Genomic DNA, 21,047 nt, shown 5'->3' on the forward strand with positions numbered 1-21,047 from the left:
CGGAGACCAGCCCGGGGGGAACTCCCGGGGGTCGGACGAAACCGCGGGGCTCGGCCCGGAGGGAAGGGGCTGGATGAGGAGGAATGCCCCGTGCGGAGTGTGTGTGTGTGTGTGTGTGTGTGTGTCGGGGGGAGCGCAGGACCGGGCCCGGCTGGGGGTGTGTGTGTGAGGAGAAACCCCTCCCCGGCCCCCTCCTGCGCCGAAGGGGAAAGGAGAAAGACCCCCGGCACCCAAACACCCGCACAGAAAACCCGGGGGACGGGGAGGGACGGCGCGCCTCGGCCGGCCGGCAGGCAGGGAGGACGGGCGGCCTGCTGCCGGCGGAGGGGTCGGGCGGGCGGGCGGAGCGGCGGCGGAAGGAGACGGCAGGAGGGGCGGGGGCGGGTGTGCGGCGGCCCGGAGGTACAAGCCCCCCCCAAAGCGCGGGGGAGGGGCGAGCGCGGAGGCGGCCCGGCCCGGCTCGGCTCGGCTCGGCTCGGCGCAGGCTACGCCGGGCGAGCGCCGCTCCCGCCTCGTAGCAGCAACAACAGCAGCAGCAGCGCAGCTGGGCCGGAACCGGGCCGGGAGGAGCGGAGCGGCAGCGCTCGCCGCGGGACTTTGCCCCGTAACCGGGCCGGGACCGAGGCTGCGCGGAGGCCGAGACACGCCGGCTGAGCGGAGCCGGCCCGCCCGGGGCCTCGCCGGCAGGCCGGGCCGCCGCGCCCCGCTCTAGCTTGGGCCGAAGCGGGACAGGCGGAGCGGCGGGGCATGGACCTGCGGGCCTAAAGGAGGCGGCCGCCCTTCCCGACCCCCCCCGCTGCGGGCGAGGGGTCGGGGCGGGCCGGCAGCGGGACATGGGCCCCTGGGCGGCGGCCCTCCGGACACCGGCAGCTGGCGGGGCGCGCCGCCCGCCCCCCGCGGGCGAGAGGCCGTAAAGAGCGGAGGGGGGGCGAACCCCGCGCCCGGCGGGTGCCCCCTCCTGCGGAGAGCGAGCCGGGGAAGGTGGGCGAGCGTCGCCGGCGGCGTGGGGAGCCCCGCGAGCGGGGGGGGCCCGCTCCCACCCTGCCCCGCGTTCCGCCTGCGCGGACAGCGGGGGTTCCCCTCCGCGCTGAAACGCCGGACTGGTGAGGATTGGTCGCCTCGGAAGATTTTTCGCTCTCGGCACGCGTTGCTTTCCCCCCCTTCCTGGGGGCTAAGGGAGCATCGAGGGGAACAGCTTGTTTTGTTGTTTGTTTTGTTTTTCTTGGAGTTTTTCTTGAACATCCCCCACGCCCCGCTTCAGGGGTCTGGATATTCTGGGTGACTGCAAGAAGAGTTTTGGATTCCCCCCCCCCCCCCCCCCCCCCCCGCCCTTGAACTGAATTTGTCCTCTGTGCATGCCTCTTCTGGAGCAAGGCTGGATCCTGAACCTCAGTGCATGTGTGGGGCAAAGCCTCGTTAATGTTCCTGCAGTAATTGTAAAATGTAAATTGGATAATACGACTCATTGCCAAAGGCTCCAATGAGTGGCACACAGTCCACAATCACGGACAGGTCAGTATAAAATGAGATTTCTTTTTTTTTTTTTTCCATTTCCGAAGTCTAGGCTCTTCCCAGAGCTCTTGTGCTTTGTGTTCTGACTTCAGTGACAGACGGGATCAGAAAAGCAGGATTAAATCTGAGTTTCTGGGAATCAGCATGTACCTAGGGTGGCTGACTGTCAAGACAACTGGGTTAACTTTGAAACTGGAGTATTTCAAGTCCAACAGCTTTCAAGCCTGCCAGGCTGACTTTGTAAGAACCAGGGACTGCAATTCAGCTTCCAGCACGGGTTGGTGTTGGGAGGAACACCAAAAGGAGCTGTTTCTGTGAGACGTTAAAGCAGGAAAAGTGACAAGAGTTTGAGTTCAGATTCGAGCTGTATCCTAAAAACCGCGGAGGGGATGCACTTGCTTCGTGTTAGGTCAAGCATTGTAGCCTTCCAAAGAGAGGTCACTTCAGGTGAGGGCAGGAAGGATAGTTGATGAGCAGGAATGTCTGCTGGTGTCTACGCGATGTTCCTTGGTTTAGATACCTGCTTAGGCCTCTGGGCTTCTCTGCAGGTGCTGCCATGTGCATTTCATTAGCAGTCTGGGGTTCTCTCCCTTGTACTGGGATGCTTCAGAGGCAGGGGAAAAAATGTATTTTCTACTGTGAGAAAAAAATCGGGTAGGAAACCTCTTATGTGCTCTTGAGACAGAAGTATGGAATGAGCATCTTCAGAGTTTTTTTTTTTTTATGAGAGTAAAAGATACCTTTTTGATGCTTGTAAGCTGAAAAAACTTCTCTTTTATTGTGTGTTTTATTATATTCTCCTTTATTTTGCCTATTTGGTGGTTAAGGTGTGAATGCCTGTGACAAAGGCCTCGCTGCTTAGGCCTTTCATGACCAACACAAGCAGTTCTGGCACAGGAGAAGAGAAGCCAGGGCTAGGACAGAGGAATGATGCTTTTGGGTGCCTGAGATCACCTTTTAGACTCCAGGTGTGGGCAGGAAAGAGAGTGAGTGTAGTTCTCACACTTAGGCTTTGTCATGGCTCCACAGGTCTTAACAGACAGTACAGCGCCTGAGCAGTGCAAAAGGGCACTAGCACAGCTCGGAATCATGTATAGTCTGTGTTTATGACTGTGCTGTTCATAGAGCACTAAGTCTTTGAAATGAGATGTGTGGTATGTTTATACTAGCAGAATAGGTGACAAAAAGAAAACTCTTAACTTTTTCCTCTTTTGCGGTGCATGTGCGTGAGATATTTCTGAGTTGCAGGACACTTTTCATCTGTACCAGACAAGACAGTGACAGTAGAAGGTGGCATTTCAGTGACTTTGTGAGAATGTTGTCACGTACTTAAGAGCGTATGTATTATGATATCAAAAGGAATGACAGGATTTTCATACCAAGAAGCAGTTCAGTGATACATAGGAAGGAGAAGCATGAGGACAGGGAAGTTAATTTGCTTCTTAGTAAAACAAAATACTTTCCATTATTGAATTGGAACAGCCAAACTGAAAACGTAGCGTAGACAAAAAAATGTCTCATTTCCTTTTGCTTTCAGTCTTGTCAAGAGGATGTTTCTGTTTGGTGTTCCATTAAGGTTCTGGTTGAAAAGACTTTTGATGTCAGGTAAGGAGCTGTCTCCACAACCCTGGCAGTCGGAGCTTTCTGGCGGCGGGGTTGTGTGATGGTTGGGGGAATGTGGGGAAGCAGGGCCTGGCCTTGCCACTACTCTTCACCTCTGGCCTTGAGGAACCCCAGCTCTGGGGGTGCAAAGGGAATTTGGTCACTGTGGCCCATTCATTCCCTGGCTGAACCTTTCGGCAGAGCGCTGGACGTGGTGGTGGTGTGTGTTCTCATCACGTGGACGTCTGCTTACTAGCATCTGGAGCAAGGCAGCTCCATTTTATCTACAGCATTGTGCAGGATCTGGAGGGGGGTGGTTTTCAGTCACTATTGTCCTAGCAGTACATTGGTGTAAAGCTTGCTTTCCCATTAGGCCCAAGAAGCCTCTGTATTGCCTCTTTAAATCCGGCTCTTAAGCTTGGAATGTAAAGCAGGTACAATGTAAATAAACTCAATGCTTCCAGTGTCATTAGGTCTAGATGGCATAACTCATATGATATATTCAATTCTCTCTGTATTTATTGGTGACCTTCCTTGCTGGGATCAAGTTGGAAACTGCCTTAAAACAGAAAAAGCCAGCTTGCATCTGTGCCAAATGGTATTACGAGTATAATAGGGTAGCATGGGTCTGCATTTTTCTCCATATTAGCTTTACATACTTGCATTTTACATATGTGTAGCTGCTTAAATCCCTGTTACAGGCAGCAAATATTTCCTTTTGTATCCCTTCAGTTTAAGGTGGCAATCATACCATCTGTTTTGATAGCTGTTTGACATTTCCCTTGTCCAGGTTGCGCTTGTCCCATCCTTTATGTGTTTTATGTCTTTTAAGGTCTTGTTGATGATGTCATGTATGGCATTGAAGTATATGTAAATTAGAAGGAATATATGAATGGCCATTTCTAGTGCTGTTCTGTAGCCAGTATGATAAACGATTTTTTTCATTAAGCCCCCTCCTTTTTTTCCTTCTTTTTTTTTTTTTTTTTCCCCTCATAGTGTTTTCTTCTTTTTCCCAAGTTCAATGGATTTTGGTATCTGACACTATGTTGAAATACAGTCATGCCAGTTCATCTCTCATGTGTCTGGGATAATTTTCTCTGTGGACCAAACCTTAACCCAGTTACTTTCGATAATGGTTATGCTTCATCCCTGAGTTGGATTCTGTTATCCAGCTGGCTCACGAAACAACATCATTTTCTTACGTCTTTTTCCTCCAGTGTCTTAAGACTGGAGGGAAGTGAGTGCCTGGGGGTATGGGGGAATACCAGGTATTAAAAAAAAGAGACATAACAGATGTTAAGACTTCTGAGAGTGTAACAACTGTTCAGCACAGTTACTGAAGAAGCATTTGACACATGCCATTCCCCGTCAGCTACTCAGCAGTTGGAGAAACATGTGAAGGGTGCTAGCAGAAAAAAAATTATCTTGTAACAGAGTACTTGAGATTTAGAAATACATAAGCAAAAAGTGGTCCAGGATAGCCATGGTGCCCTGCATGGCTTCTGATGGTATGAGAGTCAGAACTTTAAGCAGTGACATTTACTTCCCCTTCTTTCTTTCAGAATGTTCTTTTACTTTGTCAGCTGCTTCTTTTCATAATCCTGTTGCCCAGTGGACCATATCAAACAATTCATCTTCAGCCTTATTGCAGTGCCACTTTGTGTTTGTAAACATTTACACCCTCTTAATTTAATCCTCTCTTAGCTATGCTGTATTTGTTTAGAGGCCTCCTAAGGTGGCATTTATCTTGATTAACTTAATAAGTCTTTGAGGTAGACATCTTTATCTGAGCTGTTCGTCTAGATTGCCTTTGTAGTTAGTGGAAGAAAATAGGCACATCTAGGGGACCATTTCTTATCCTAAAGTAGGTATCTGAAATTGATCAGGTGAATGACAAAATGCCTGGATTTAAGTGAGATTTACCGTACCTTTTAGCCTGAAAACTTCTGGTCTTGTTCTTCCTCGAATTCCTGTCTAGTTACTAGTGCTAGGTTGTTTTTTTTGTTGCTGGATGCTGTATTGGGCTGTCAGTGTGAGGATTTTGGAAGGGGGAGATTGGACTGCAGGGACTGTCTAAGGCCAGCTTTGGGACCTCACTCTGGGTAGTGGGTGGCTGGGTAGGGTACATTAAAGGAGGTGTTTTCGTGTTACTTCTGTGAGACTGCATATGAGCGTGCCTGCGTTCGCTTGCTTCAGAGCTCTTCTGGCCCAGAAGCACTCGGGCAGGCCGGCTGGCTTTGGGCGTTGCTCTGTTCTGCTGTTTGTGGCAGGCGACACATGGCTGAGCGAGATAAGGGTTTTATTCTTTGCAAGGACATACTGGGGCCGGGATGAAATTCGGCCATTTGCAGGCTCTGGTTGGCCACTAAAGGATGATCAGAACTCTGCTGTATCCTGTTATGACACTGAAGAAACATTTGTATGCGATTAAATTTTTTTTTTTTTTTTTGTCTCATAGTTAACTGGTTTTTTTTTCTTCCTGTAACCATTCCAAATGCTGCAGAGTTGAGCAATTGCATAGCTACAGAACTTGCTTTATGTTTCTCTCTGTTTATTAAAGCACAGTAAAAGAATGGAGGCTCTTGCTACTTTTGCAGTACCTTGTTGAGGAACTGATGACTCTTCCTATGCAGTTGCTTGCAAATGAGTTTTATTTATAACAGTGCTGTAGTTTCTGTTGCTATGATTGGAAAGTAGGAGAGGTAGAATTTACACATAATTACCCTTGAGAGGTTTTAATTGTCGATTTGCTCCTGACTTGGTACTAAAATAGACCTTAATTGTTTCTTATCTGCTTAGATGCACTTTCCCTGTCTTTGGCTGTTTGTAAGTCCCCGTAGTAACTGGGACTTCTTTAACTGTATGGTGGGAAAAAGTTTGGTTTTTTTTTTTCTTTTTTTTTTTTCAGCAGGGTAAGAACTTAATAGAAAGTCATGCCTTAGTGTTACTGAGTAGCTAGATGTTATTATCGTGCATTTACTTAATTAGTAGAGTTTGTAAAAACTAATATTTATGGAAAGTGGGCAGCAGCACAATGTCTTGTTTCTATGGACTAAAAAGTGTAATAGTCATCGAGGCAAGTCGTCTTGCGCTTTCCATCGTTGTACCTTCACTATGTTTGCAAATTAGTAGTTGACATAGCCTCTGCATAAGTCATTTTTTATTTTGCTTTTATTGAAGCTGTCAGAAGAGAGTACTGTCTGTGATGTTTACTATTGGCTAGGAAGCAAATGCTACCAGTTCATGCTGCATGGTTTATTAGGGTTTTTACTGGAGACAGAAGTCGAGGTGAGCTTGATTTTCTAGTTTTGAATAGAGCTGTGGGCGTCATGATTATTTGGGTGGAGGCAGGAATGATATTTCATCTGTTAGCCCAATTGTATAATTCTCCCTGTGCACATAACTCCTATTATGGCATTTATTAGTGTTTCAAATGGATAGATTAGGAATGGTACTGGGATGTAGGCTACTTCAGTTTTAGACTTCCAAAAATCTTGTCCAGATCTACAGGAATCAGGGCGTGATACATTCAGCAGCAAAAAATACTCACCAGAGCTAATTATGGGAAGCCTAGAGAGTATGAGGGATTGCATGAAAAGTCTGGAGGAATGGCCTGGTGATAATCTGAACTCTTCAGATACCATTCCTGTCAAAGTGATATCCATAGGGGCCTAGGTAAATGTGAAACATAAAAACCCTCCTGCAAGATGGAGGGACCTCTTTGACTTTTCCAGCCTCATACAGTCCGTTCTACAGAGAACTCTTAGACTGACTTATCACGGTAGGGTTTGAGTGCTGGTAGCGCGTTGACACTACTAATGACTGTCGTATATGGGTTGCCCTTCTCTGTGTTGTGCCCCTCCCCTTTCTTCCTGTGGACAATTGTTTGCACATTGGAGTATTTCAAGATCACTGTTCTGTTTTGTTAATGCCTGCTGCTGTCCTATTTAGAGATGCCTGAGAAGAAACGTGTATCTTGCCCTTGGAGCAGAAGTTGCTGAGGTCACTGGTGAGCTTTGTGGGTGTTAATTTGTAATCTTCTGGGACCAATCTTTATAAAAAATTGACTTCCGTATTGATGAGCATGACCCATATAGGAGAAGAGTTTTTTGGTCCTTGAGGGTGGCAGCATTGACCACAGTCTTCCTACTGGAAATCAAAGTAGTCTTCTGTTTACTCTCAGAACTGTTCTGTATCATGTTGTAAAAGTAGTGATTTAGGCATTGAAGATTATTTGGCAGTCCGTCTGAAGGTAGTATAGAGCATTTTCATGTATTTGCCTGGGGAAAGCGGTGCAGATAGCTGCACCAGTTATTTTGCGTATTTTATGACTGTATCCCAAGATCTTTTGATTATTTCAAGAAGTGGGGTCTCCTAGTGAATTTGTGCCTTAAGCATTTTGCGTGAATCCTGTTCAGTGAGTAGCTTCAGTGCCTGCTTCTGTTTCCCCGCTTTCCCAAAGAACTTTGGAGTATCTATCATCAACAGGATTTTTGACATTAGCTGTTTTTTTCCCCATTTTTTTTCCACAGTGTTCTGAGTAGCGTTGTTTGCCTCTCACGGTTGCAAACATCAACCCCCACCCTGGCCAGCCCAGTGCTACAGCTTGTAGTTATGCAAAGTGTCTCAAAGAGGAGCAGTGTTTGCCTTGGCCTGGAGACTGAATTCTCCACTTAAACCTCTAGGTGGTCCTTCTGGGTCACCGAGGAAGTATGCTGGCTGTGCTGCTTGAAAGATAAGCTCAGGCTGTTGCTTTCAAGGCTTTATCCTCCAGGTTTCTCATCAAATACCTCTTCCTTTCCTCTGAAAATTAGCAGTAGGAGACTTATCTTGTGTAAGAGATGTCAATAGCACTAAGAGAAAATAGACTTGAATGTCTGCTTTCTGGTAGGTGATGCTCTGTTCTGTTCTCTGGCCCTGTTCTGGATAATTATTAGGTTTAAAGAATAGAAGTGTTAGTTCATGTCTCAGCTTGATTAAACTAAGGGTCAGGAGCCTGGATGTAGACAATGTCTTAACATCAGAAGAGAGGGCTCAAAATAAGGACAGGGGAAGCAGTAGCAAAGTAATTAGTAAAATGAAAAGGGATGTAAAATGTGCAGTGTTTAATTAAGAATGTACAAGGGATAAAACACAAGGCAGGATACAAACAAAATAGCAACAGCACACTTAGAAAAAGACAGGAAGAAACAAGGTTTACTCATTTTTCTTTTAAAAGAAAACATTTAAAAATAAATATATTAAAAATGACAGGAAAAAGCAGTGTCCTTATGTTTAAAATGTAAGCATAAGTATAAATAGCAAAAACAAAACAATGTTCAGACTGTGACATTCACAAATTGTCTACTAAACATCACTTATGTTTTGTTATTACTCTGCATCCTTTCCTTGAGAATTTTCAGTATTGTGTCTGTTTGACTTCCAAGACCAATGGACAGGAACCCTTTCTTGCATAGTCGTGCCATTTAGTGAAGTCTGATGGTAAATAAGAAACATTGCTGTTTACGTTTGTTGGCAAACGCTTAAATATTATCTATGTGGCTATTTTAAGCTTTGTTTTGACAACACTGAAACTTCTGGGCTCTGATGTCAGTTGGTAAGGTACTTCATTAAATTGCTCTGGCACTGGAAAAGCAAATGAATGGTGTCCTTCCTGAGGCTGAATACTTGAGGTGGAAAAGATCCTAAGGCATAGCACATGAGTTCCTGTACTTGAAATAATTTGGTTGTAATCTGTCTGGATCATTGTCATATTGGTTACTTGGATACTGTCAAATGTCCTGCTGAAGATAGGCAGTGTCCCTTGCAGGACTGGCATGCTAAGAGTGTTTGCTGGCCTGGAAGTGGCACTTGGGTCTCAGTTCACTTAAGGGTTCAGAAAAACTAAACCTTTTATGATCAGGGAACAGGGCTATGTAAAAGATGGACTGAACTGTGTAAATTGAGCAAAAGGGCCTCTTTCGGTGTTTTATGAAGGAGTTGCAGTGTTGATGCTAGAAACCTAAGGGAGAATCCTGAGGTTATGAGAGTTCTTGGTTGCCCTCAGTTGGCCCAAGAAATGTGTATGCAAGGGCAAGACTCAAACTGGTTTCTATCTGAGCTCTTGAAATATGTATTGGAAGTCTTCAGAGATATTGGTGGAAATCTTAATTTTATGCAAGTGCTGTTCCTCCTTGAAACCGTGAGTAGCAGCACAACTATTCTTGTTTATGTGAGAAGCTGATCTTGAATTTATTTGCAGACTGTGAATCCTGGTTCGTGGTATCACGGGCAATCCTTTTACCCAGAGCTTGGGTGACTTCCCAAAATGGACCAGTAACCTATGAAGGGTTAGGTACTCTTTCATGGAGTCCTGCATGAGCTGCAGTGCTGGAAGGGGGTTGGAAAGTTTAGGTGGGACCTGAACTGACCTGAGTAAGCACTTCCAAGTCTGGAGGAAAAGACCCATCTATTTAATGAAGCACTAGACTGATCTGAGACAGGTACAGGATTCTGAGTCCACCACTCCCATAAACATACAAGCTTCAACCTGCAGGCTTACCTAAAGTATCTGATGGCCGCTTGAAAGTCTTTTTACCCTGTTATGATAGTGGCTGTTAGTGTAGCTTATTGGCAGCACATCAGACAAGGCGTCTCCTCTCAGTAGTCCTGTGGCACAGAGGCACCATTGCATGCTTCTGTTGTGCCCAGATGCAAAAGGATATTCTGATCAGTAGGGACTGAGATCAAAGCTACCAGAAAAGTGCTGGAAAAAGGGGAAGATAAGAGAATTGAAGCAGGGAAGCTATAATGAGCGCAGAGAAAAAGGAAATAGGAAAAAGCTGCAATGTAAGACATGAGAAAGTCAATAGGAAGCGAGTGAGAGGGAGAGAAATGGGAGAGGTGGTGGCAACTGCCAGATAGGAGAGAGGTTTCCTGTCCGCCGATGCATTCTGAAGGCACAGGTCAGCTGTAAAGGACTAAGACCTGGTGGTGTAAGGCAAAAAACCCTGACAAGCCAGGGCTGCAACTGTGTTGAGTTTTCTGCGGAGGACTGAAGATATGTTTTTGGTGTCCGGGAGTACCTGTCTATTTCTTGAGGAGGCTGTGTGGATGCTGTTTGGGACTGGAACACTCTTTCAGCCATTGTAATGCCTTCTAAAATTTTGCTCTGGCTTGAGTGACAGCAAGTCCCATGTGACAGTATCTGAGCCATGACGATAATAATTTCTGTTCTTTTGTTAAGTGGCTTTCAAAGTTCTTGCTTGCAAGTGAGAAAATAATGCGGTTTTCTGGTCTGTGTTGATAGGATATTTTTTTCTGCCTTCTGAAAAATTATGATTATGTGATGTCCCAAATTAGGCAGTGACTTCAGCCAAAAGTAAGCTGTTCTTCTCAGGTCATTTCTGGCTTTAAAAGAGTGATTTTCCCCACTCCTGCAGACTGCTGTATAGCCATCTAACCTGACTTAGGTAGGCAGCATCATAACAACTTTGAAAAAATATTCAGGGGGAACTGTAATAGAATGGGATGAATTTATACGATGTGAACTCTCTAAATGCAAGGGTGGGAAGGAGTAATGGTTTATCAGAAATACTTCTGCATCAAAGATAAAAGGTCTTAGCTTAGAGATCTCATAATGATGAACTGCAGCTCTCAAGTTGGCAATTTGTTCTTGCTGTCTGTTGAGAGACACAAAATGATAGGTTGTGGTTTGCCCTGCGTAGTCCCTGCGGTTTCAGTAGCGGAAGTGGTTCATGTGGGTGCAGATCTGATCTTAGCAAACCAACAGGCTCAATCATTTTGGCTGGTGAAGGTGGTATGGGGATACTGCAGAGAGAGCCATTTGCAATTGTTGTGGGATTTTCTTTGTTGTAAGGATGCGTCAAAGTCTGTAGGGCACTGGTAAAATGAATGCCTTTGTTGCAGACTGCTTCTCTACCCTTGAGTTATTATAGAACCTTCAGCAGTAAAAGAAAATATCTTGTAATAGTTCAGAAATGGGTACATGATCTAAAAGAACTTTGCTCTGTATCTGGTTTAGTTGCTTCAGTGGCAGGTGCATTGGTGTACCGAGTTTGATAATACTCAACGGTTGGTAAGTATAATGTTGCCAAGCACTGCAGCCCTTTCAGTGGTATTGAAAGCCCTGAGTTTTACACTCGGATACGTCAGGTCTATGAAGTTATGTAAAATGTTCAGCCCACTCACATTATGGAAATTGTTGTGAGAATAAAACCCTATAATACTTAGGGAATAAAAAAAGGCAAGTACACTTTCTGTCCTTCCAGTGTGGAAAGACGTAGGAATGTTGGTGATAGATTTAAATGCTAGAGTGTTGTTTCCTTTCGATGTTAACCAGTTCAACTTCAGCTGTATGTATTGCATAGCAAACCTTGACCTCCTCTCCCTTTTCCTTTTAGTAGACTTATTATCAGGTTTTGCACTCATCTGTGAGACATTAACCATGTTTTCTGGTGTCTGCACCTGTTCACCCGTGCCTTTGACTCCCCCTCTGTAGACGGGGTATCTGGCTGTGCTCTGGCCCTAGTGATCCAAACGTGCAGTCCCTGGTTTACGCCAGAAAAACATTTCTTTCCTGGTAGTGTGAAATGTGCTTGGCTGCTTGTGAGATACAGTACTGCTGCCTGGCGGGTGCCAGGCGAAGGGGAAGAGTGGCTGTGTGCTGGTCACGGCTTGTTTTGACAGTTAGTACCAGCATTACTGGAGGAGGTTCTTTCTCTTAGCAGAGCTCCTGGGTCACGTGTAAAGCAGAAGCAGATAATTAAGCTTAGCTGGAAGGGGGAGAGGAAATAGCCTTGCAACAGGTTTGAGTTTTGGGTAGCCTGCAAATCTAAATGTTCTTTCTGGAATTCAGCCAGATGGAGAGAACCTTCCCTTCTCCCTCCCCCCTGCCTTTTCTTTTTTTTTTTTTTTTTTTTTTTTAATCATCATGGCTCTGCTGCTACTGGGAGGCAGCTTCACTGAGCCTGCTTACTGCAATGACAAGAACATCACAGTAGCTTGGAGTGTGCTAAAAATCTTGCTTCATTTGTTGCTCTTCATATATGGAGAAAATGGCTCCTTCAGATCTATAACATCCTTCTTGGAATATTGATGGGTTTTGATCAGTTGTTAGATCAGCAAATGGCTTCAGAAACTTGCTGAAGTTTACTCCACCAAAATAAGTTAGTTCCTCTGCTTTGATTGGGAAGTGGGAATATATTTTTCCCAAAAATAAGTGTTCATGTAGAGTATATGTAGGGATTTAGGGGTTTTCTTTTTTTTTTTGTTTTTTTTTTTTTTAAATGAAATGTCTTTTAGGTCAAAACTGCAATTGGCCCCAAAAGAGCATTTCAACAGCTAGGTAAAGAGGAAAAAAAATAACAAAGAACATACAAATAATGAGGTGGGTTTTGGATTTTCTTTTGTTTCTTTGTTTAAAAAAAAAAAGATTTGTAATTGGGTGTGAGGACAGGCACAAAGGGACTCTGGACACTTCAAACAAGGACTGTTCTGTTCAGGGACCTTGTTTATTTAAATCCCCATGTAAAATCTCTTCATCTTCTTCTCAAAGTTGTGTTTGGATCAGTTTGCTGTGATAGTAAATTTGAAATACAATGATTAGCTGTATGGCAATGAGAAGCCTACTCAAATATCGGGGACCCAAAAATGGAAAGCTTGTTTCCTGTGGGATTTTAAGAAATACTTTCTCAGTCATGGTAAAGCTAGTAGCATTCCTGAAGCTGGTTGCGTGCTCTGAGAATCCATGAGCACTGCATCCTCCCTTTGTCTCTGTTACCTCTCCAGCTGTGTGCACGCTGGATATAGATGTCAGGCTGCATGACTCTGGCACAGAAATAACAGATCTGTGGGGCAGCCCTTTGTCAGTGACGAATACTTTGGCTGTCACTGTGGCCTCAGGATCTGTTTCTCGATGGCAGTCAACCCAATTCCGTTGCATGATAATGTGCTGGAAGAAATGTCCAGTAGCAAATGGATTTTCTCTTGTAAGATTGTGAGCCGCCTGTACTCTCCCCCTCCTCTCTCTTTTCCATCACGCAAAGGATGCTTGCTTTAGATTAAAGCACTTCTGTTGGCATCCTGGTGGTTTCATGCTGCAGTGGGTCTGATTACATATACTCCATTTCAGAACCCTGGGCAGAAAACACCTTGGGAGACATTGCCTTACCGTGGGCCATTCACAAATTTAAAGAAAACTGTATTTCCCTTGCTGATTTAATGCACTGAGTACTGAAGCTTTGCTGGTGACCAGTGCTTAACTTATGTTTGCAAGTTTCTTCAGTTACTTAAGCTCAGCTGTTGGTTATGGTGATAACACAACATTTTGTTTAATCCTGTGAGGATGTTTGACTGTGGACAACTGCTGATGGGTAGCGAACATGTTCAGTTAATACAGTATAGCGGAAATTGGAGAAGGAAGTCTGTATATTGGCATTTGGAGCATGCTTTGATAAAACATTGAGGAAGTTGTGGTTTCTTGCCAAGCATGGATGACTCTCAGATCCAGCTGATAAGAACAAGTATATTAAAGTTTCTGTAGGTAAGCTGCATGCGTGCTCTGCTTAAATGGAAATGATAATACTTAATTTTGTATATTTGATGATCAAATGTTATCTGAAAAGCAGCTGCAATTACTGCAATTTGCCTGGTTTTAGCACTATTGCCCCTCCAGAGGCTAAAGCAGGAAGTGTCTCTTAAGGCTGCAGCAGTACTCAAGCTTGTGAGTAAATAATTAAAAAAAAATCAGATGAATCAGCTACCATGCCCCACTAAAGTGCTGGCCTGCCTCTGAGGAAATATACTGTCATAATTACACTGGTATAACTAGCTATGTGAATGCTCTTGCTTTGGAATTTCAAAGTAGGGGGCAGATGCACTGTTATAGTTACAATGGTAAAGCTTTCTGGCAAGATCTAAAACCTTCTTTTTCTCCCTGCCCACCTCCTGGCCCCTTGCATGGCTTCAGTGGTGTGCTTTAGGCATGATGATTGCTGTGAAGGGGGAGATGGAGAGCCCTGGAAAAGACTGTTGATTATGCATTGGCTTGAGGGCAAAGGAGAAATTGTCAATAGGACAGACTCCAAACTAAAATTAATTCTAGGGGAGATAACTCAAACTGGTATTTGGCTCATAGACAATGTCTGGAAGCACTGTGAACTCTAAATATCAGTGGTTGTATGTTCCTTGTCACACTGAAGTGATGAGACGATACAAGTATGTTCTAGTGCATTAAGGAAATGGACTTCTGCATTTTCAGAGGCTGGGGCTATGAGTACAGGTATTGCTACCTTGCATTTTGTGGTTTTTTTTTCCTGCTTTTAGAGTTTGTGCATGTAAGGCTACAGATGCAGGGTACAGTAATGATAAAGCTGAGTTGCTTATGGGGTCAATATTTTGATGCAGTTCATGTCTTTTAATTTTTTTATTTGTATTGTACTGTAAAGCTGGGGTGGGGAGAAGTCTAAGGTGATTTGAGAATGACCTGCAAAATCCTTTGGAAAGAATAAGTCAAGCTCCCCCTCTCCTCCTGTTTCTCAATGTATAGTGAGCAGTTAGTGGAGTTTTTTTAGGCCTGAAAGTATTTATTGCTGAAAATTTCCAGCTCTAGAGTGTATCATAACAAGGTATTGAGTGCTAAAACCACGTTATCGGTCTTGTGTTTTTATCTCTTTCAATTATGACACAATTTTAGCAACTATGTTCAGCAGTTTGCTATGAATTAAGTAGATTTTGTCTTAGAAAATGGAGTATCCCTGTTCTTGTTTTTTTTCTCTTTTCAAATTGTCAACTATACAGTAATTACTTGTCTCTCCCTTTAGTGTAGTATTCTGTTCTGGCATTGACTCAAGTTTGAATTTAGTGACTGGCATAAATATCGTATTTTGGAGCTGTTTTGGGGGGCTGCTTTTTTTCATAGCAGGCTTACTGGAATCAGTTGAACTTAATTCAACGACAGGATAAGCAAGAATTTGTTTAGATAGGCTGTTCTGAAATGTTTAATGCCTTCTAAAATTGTTCATGGTAAAAGATCAAGGAAGGAAACAGTATGACCTTTTAAATGAAGCTCCATATATCCCATTTTCTTATGCCAGAAGTCAGCCCAGACAATGAGAGACTGAAAGGACTAGGGTTCTCTTTCATAAAGGATCTTTCACTTTTTGCTTTTACAGATAGGTATTTTTTTGATTGTGTCACAGATTTAGCAGACTTCACAGCTGTCTTTAAATGTTTCCATATTTGTACCAAAACTTTCTTATTTTAATTACTGTCTGTAGAAAATTGTCCAGTAGCATGTTGTGTGTCACAGTAGAAAAATGGTGGGTCCTTCTGTGATTTTTTCTGATTTTTTCTTTGGTTAGCAGATTCTTTACTTCAGTAATACCGTTTATGAGTAAATGCTTGCAATTAACAGTTGTGCTTAAAGTTTTAATGACTTCAGTGTTTTCTTTTTTTGAAGATGATATTTTTTTAAGCACTGCATTTTGCTTATGGTTAATGCAGCCATGCATTAAAAACAGACAGATGTGGTTCAGTCTTGTAATGATTGACTCTGTAAAGTAGGTTGCCAGTCTAATCCTAACTTGTGCTGATATGTGCTTTTTAGTCAGCTGGCTGGAGCCCGGAAGGCGGGTTTTGTTCAGAGCAGCGCTAGAGGATTTGTGTGGTGAATCATTCAGTGAGGTGCCTAATAAATTGGGTTGTATCTCAAGCAATAGAGAGCTGTTATATTTTCTTATTTTCTACTCCTGCTTTTGTATTTTCCCACCCTGCTCAGGTTATCAATTTCTGTCACGTCTTAAATCATCTTTGCTTTTTCCTTTGTGGGTAGTGCTTCTCTGGAGCTTGGCCTACATGTGATTTGATCTCCTCTTGTTTCTTCTGTGTCAGCTTTTTTAATTTGAATTTTGCCTGGCATTCTACAGATGCTTTCCCTTGAGTTTCACATAGTGACTGCTGAAGTTGTGCCCGCTAATGTACTTAGAAAGTTGGGGGTATTTCTTACGGGGTTCTCATCTGGTATCTAGGATCCTAAAAGCATTTGGTTAACTCTCATGTAGCAAAATGCTCTGAAACCTGAAAGCTTTCAGGTCGTTTGGCTTACTTGCATGTGATTTTCTAGCACTCAGTTTAACTTTCCTTCCCAAACACGTTGTATATGCCAAGTATCTGTGACTTCGTTTCTGTACCTCATAGGGTGCCACGCAGGCTTCTCTTACTAATCTTCTAAAAAAGGAATTGTGGTACTGATTTAAGATAGAATGGCTGAGTACTGGTCAAATAATCTGGATAGTATTTCTACTTCAGCAATTGTTGATCTACTTTTTTACTGCAAAAATAATTTCCTGTTTCTGTACCTCAGTTTCCTATTTTTCAAACTAAGTTCCAGTAATTTAAGGCACATTTCTAAGGAGCTGAAATAATGAAGGGTTTGTATATGTGAAGCAGTGGTTTTGTAAAATTATTACTTTATCTGATGTAAGCTCTCCTTAAAATGTCTACTCTGACTAGCAGAAATTCCTAAGAGGAAGCTTCTGTATCTTTAACTTCCACTGCCTATTATGTAATGCAACATACTTCGGATATTCAAATGAAATATTGACTCGTTTGTTCATCGAGTTTTCTTCTGTTTTCCATAAAGCATGCCCAGAGTAGCCAAACAGAAGATTTCTTAGTTGTATGCTGCTTGTGAGTTGTTGACATTTCAGGCCAATAAAAGTTTATGAAAGAGCACGATCTATGCTGTGAAGGCAGAGAAGGTGAACTTATCCACTCCGTGTGTGTAAAGTCTGCTCAGTTCTGCACATGGCAGAAAGGAATCATCTGTAAGCGATGGAACGAGTGTGTGGGTAACAGCTGCAGGTTGGGCAACGTTTGTGTGCTGCTGCTGTCAGAAACTGTATTGAAGGATCAATATCAGTTCTGTAGAGACGAAGGTCAAAGACCAAGATCTGTCTAAAGCAAAAATAAACTGTATGTGACTTGAAAATAAGGCAGCATAGGCATACAGGAAAAAAAAAAAGATACAGTTTATAGTTCTCTTGGTGGCAATAAAGAAGTGCCATTGTGAATGAAGTATGGGAGTTCTGACCTTTTTCTTTTTATGGGAAAAAAAAAAAAACAAAACAGACATTTGCCATACTTGAGTAAAGTGAAGTTCAATGCCTCGAACATCTCTGTGACTTCTCAGTAGCTATCTGCATTCTAAATAGTGGCCCACTATTTTTCTACTTGAAAACACTCATGTTTCTCAGATGCGTCTAAAAGACACAGGTCATCTAGTGGACTCTGTGCTCTTGCGGTATGTTGCTGAAATATGTCAGTTTTCTTGCATATCTTCTTGTCTGTACTTTTATATTTCCACACTCCCTCTCCCCTCAAAAAACACATAGTAGCCTTTTGCTAGTTCCTGTTTATTTAAGATGTGTGGGATGGATTTTGTTGCTTTGTGTAAAAGATAGGAGAAATTAACATCTTGAGCCCATAAAACGAAAGGGAAAGAATGAGGGTCAGTGCTCATAACATACAGCTCAATAAAGTATTTAGATACTCTGATAGGGTAACTGGACAGCCCTTCTGCCTATCACTTATGGTTTTAGGGGCTAAGGAAGTGCATTGACAAGCTTTTTGTATATTGATGTGATGTGTTATAATGTTAGGGATTCATTGATTAAAAATGCATCTATCCATCTATCCTGTATCCTGATAGCATCTGAACTAAATCCTTTTTCAAGAATAGAATTCTTTGTCTGTGCCTCTTTGAACTTCCCCAAAATTGTGAGCGAGGTTCAGCCTCTTCAGCTAGAGCTGCAAACAGGATGCTTAGCGCTTGGTGTGTTGAGGGCCTAGGTTTTGTTGTAGAAATTCAACCAGCAGTGGTAGTGACCAGATGCAGAGCTCTTCTGCTGCTCCATGGATTTTTTTTTTCCACAGGGGTGTGGACTTCGTTCCTTGGGGACCACTTTGCTTCCGCTGTATGGAGCTCTGGGAAGCTGTTCTTTTCCCATGCCTGGCTCCTTATTGGGGTAAAGGTCTGTGAATTCTGCATAAATATTTACCATATCCCAGCCTAACCAGCTGAGAGCTGCTAATACTGTTACTGAACAAGGAGAAGAGCTTTGCTTATTTTGCTTGTAGGGTGTGTGACTTGTATATATGTGAGAAGTAAAGCATTCCTTAATCAATAGAGAGTAAGGGAGGGAACAGGGTCCAAATTGCAGTTACTTGATAGAGAATGATGGACAAAGAAAGTTGAAAATTCTGGAAAGTGAAACCTGAAATATACAGGCTTGTAACTTGTAGTGTGGTATTTTAGAAGCACTTATTTAACTTAATTGTCTTATGTTTTATTAAACTATTTCTGAAAGGACAAAGAAATCTGGCTAAATGAGGAGGAGTTATATACTTATTCTTTTACCATGTTTCCTGTGTTCTTAGGAGAGATTTCTTTTTTATTGATATGGAAAGCGGCATCTCTTTTCTGTGCTTTCTTTCCTTATGCTCCTTTCCTGCTGTTGTCCAGGACTGTAGAAATCCCTGTAGATTTAAAATAGTGATACTATGTTCACAGTCCTGGCCATATCTAAGCTATCTCTAATTTATTCTAAAAACCTGGCTGTACCAGACTCTTTTTTGCTTTTTTTTAGTCAAAGATTTCCCCGCCCCCCCCCGCCCCCTCCAAATTGTTTTCTTCTTATGTTCTGTGGCTGAGAGAGTACTGAGGGAAGGAAATCTGGGAAATCAGAGTAGGAAGCAAGATATAAGCTTCCATTCCCGAATCTTTCTTGTTTTTACGCTGTTTCCTGGCAGCTGCACTGGTTTGTACTTGAAAGGAATGCATTGTGTTGCTTTTTCCCAAAAGCCGTAGATAAAATATAAATAAAAATTAATACTGTAAAATTATAAGTTTATGTGCATAAGCAAAAAACTGCAGCCAACAGTGAAGTCTTACATGACTTGTCTGTGTAGTTCTGCAGTGATCATACTGGATAATAATCCTGTTAAAAATCAGTTATTCATTATGCCCTTCCCCATCGTAAGTAAGAAAGAGAACTTTGTCTCAAGTAGTGATGCATGCCACCTTTGTGATATTTTGAGTCTGGACGTAATAGGCTTCAAAAGGTGTTTGCTGCTTTAGAAAGCAATGTTCTTTCAGAAATTCGTGATTTCAGGAAAGAAGCAATCTACAGTACTAGCCCTGTTTACTTACACCAGTTCCTTCTATATTGTTTTTGCAGTGTAAAAGAAACCTTAGAGCAAGAAATGAACAAATTCAATGTTCAGCTCAAGAGTTCATTCTCATAATAGTTTTCCAAAAGTGCTGTTGCTGTGCCCTGTGCTTAAATCCTTTTTCTATTTGATACTTTTCCTGATAGACTGAAATTTCATTTGGATTCTTCAAAGTGTTTTTGACTTTGTTATAATGAAGAGAAGGCCGCAATATCTATTTCTGAAGCTTTCAAGATTGTTTCATGGTACAAACACATTTCTTTTGTCAAGTGTTGATACCAGTAAGAGAGTTTTTTAAGGGGATTGAAAATGTCCCTTCTGAGGTAAAGGCATAACAGCCTTGAAGTGTATTCCTGTTGTATTCCTCCATTTGTTCACTGACCTGAATGGTTTCAAATTAAATATTTTACATGAAAATTTCAAAAAGCAAGCACTCTGCTTGGAGGAATTTCAGTTTTTCAAGGATGTAATAAGTAATACTCTACAATGTTGTAGATACTTGTTCTTATGATTGTAAAGCAACTTAGAAATCTTAAACTTTTGGTATTTCCCTGCAGTGGAGTAATACGGAGTTTTATTGATGGGTAAACTGAGGTACACAGCTAGGGAATGTGAATTTCTGTGGAGGGGCGCAGATCTGGTTCTGACCATCCATTTCAAGCTCTGCTTGTTGGAGTGTGTTCTTTAGGCTGCTGCAGGTGGTAAAAGAGTACCCTGCCCAATGAAGGAAGTGGGAAAGAACAGTGTTTCAAGCGAAATGTAGTTTAGTAAAGTAAGGTATATTGGCCTGCTGACATTGTTTCATCTATGTTTCACTTAATGATGAGGTGCATTAGGGAGAAGAATTAGGAAATACTTGATTTTAAAATGTAATCCAGGTTTAAAAATATCTCTGTTTTGACACCCTCTTTATGCCTTAGCAGTGGCTGTTTGGTGCACGTGATTCTCACTCAGGCATGAATAAACTGGATATGAAGCTCTGCTCTGGGATTTGCAACAACTTTTCCCTTGCTTCCTTAACGCTTTGTGATTTCACGTTTGCTTAAAAAAAACTGTGGTGTGTTTTTTTTTTTTTTTTTTTTTTTTTTCCCCTCCTCTGTGCTTCAGGTCCTATACCAGGACTCTGAAAGGAAGGGGTGCTAGCCAGTGTGTATCTGAGCAGCTGGCTATGTAGTGGGTTTTTTTGCTTTCCTCCAGTTATCATTTTCTTTTTGAGAGCTGACATTTTCTTTTTGATTTGTGAAATTCCTAGAAAATGATAAACTGGGCAAGTGTTTCAAAATACAAACCAATGAAATACAGCTTACTACTATTTAGAAAATGATAATGCACGCCACTGGAAAAGATGGAAGCATGGAAAATACAAGCTCTGGCTGGGAAATTATTGCATGCTTAGAACCATGGAGCAGATAGATGTAGGGGTAGGAGCTGATTTCTTTGGCTTCCTGTCTGCTGTGTAATTGTAGCCTTGATGCAGTTGTGGCTTTGAGATTATATTTGGTACCAGCATGCATTGGACTGGGCAGCACAGAAGTTGTGGTGAGTGTAGTCTAAAAAATCTGGTCATGAGAACTGAGGAAATGCAAAAGAAAGTATCTACTGTAATATATTAAAGTGGTTTGCTGCAGTTTCATCTTTTTAATATGCCCCACAATTTGGGAAAAAAAGTGGAGTTTAATTAGGAATGGTATTTCAAATCAAAT

At 42.6% G+C, this 21,047-nt stretch overlaps 1 protein-coding gene across 4 annotated transcripts in view; it reads left to right on the forward strand.

Annotated features, from left to right (window-relative positions):
- The first annotated feature begins 450 nt into the window (after positions 1–450).
- The window catches only part of ARHGEF12 (Rho guanine nucleotide exchange factor 12), an 82,060-nt gene continuing 61,463 nt past the window's right edge, over positions 451–21,047 (forward strand). For 2 of the 4 annotated variants that reach the window (XM_041125356.1, XM_041125358.1), the window contains exon 1: positions 451–1,512. In XM_041125356.1, the coding sequence (XP_040981290.1) occupies positions 1,481–1,512 (32 nt within the window). In that variant the 5' untranslated portion in view covers positions 451–1,480. Of the gene's footprint in view, positions 1,513–3,077; positions 3,118–7,014; positions 7,124–21,047 lie in introns of those variants that run through there. The other 2 variants (XM_041125361.1, XM_041125359.1) reach the window with 2 other exon arrangements.

This window comes from Aquila chrysaetos, chromosome 8 (genome assembly GCF_900496995.4).
Source record: "Aquila chrysaetos chrysaetos chromosome 8, bAquChr1.4, whole genome shotgun sequence".
NCBI classification, from domain to species: domain Eukaryota; kingdom Metazoa; phylum Chordata; class Aves; order Accipitriformes; family Accipitridae; genus Aquila; species Aquila chrysaetos.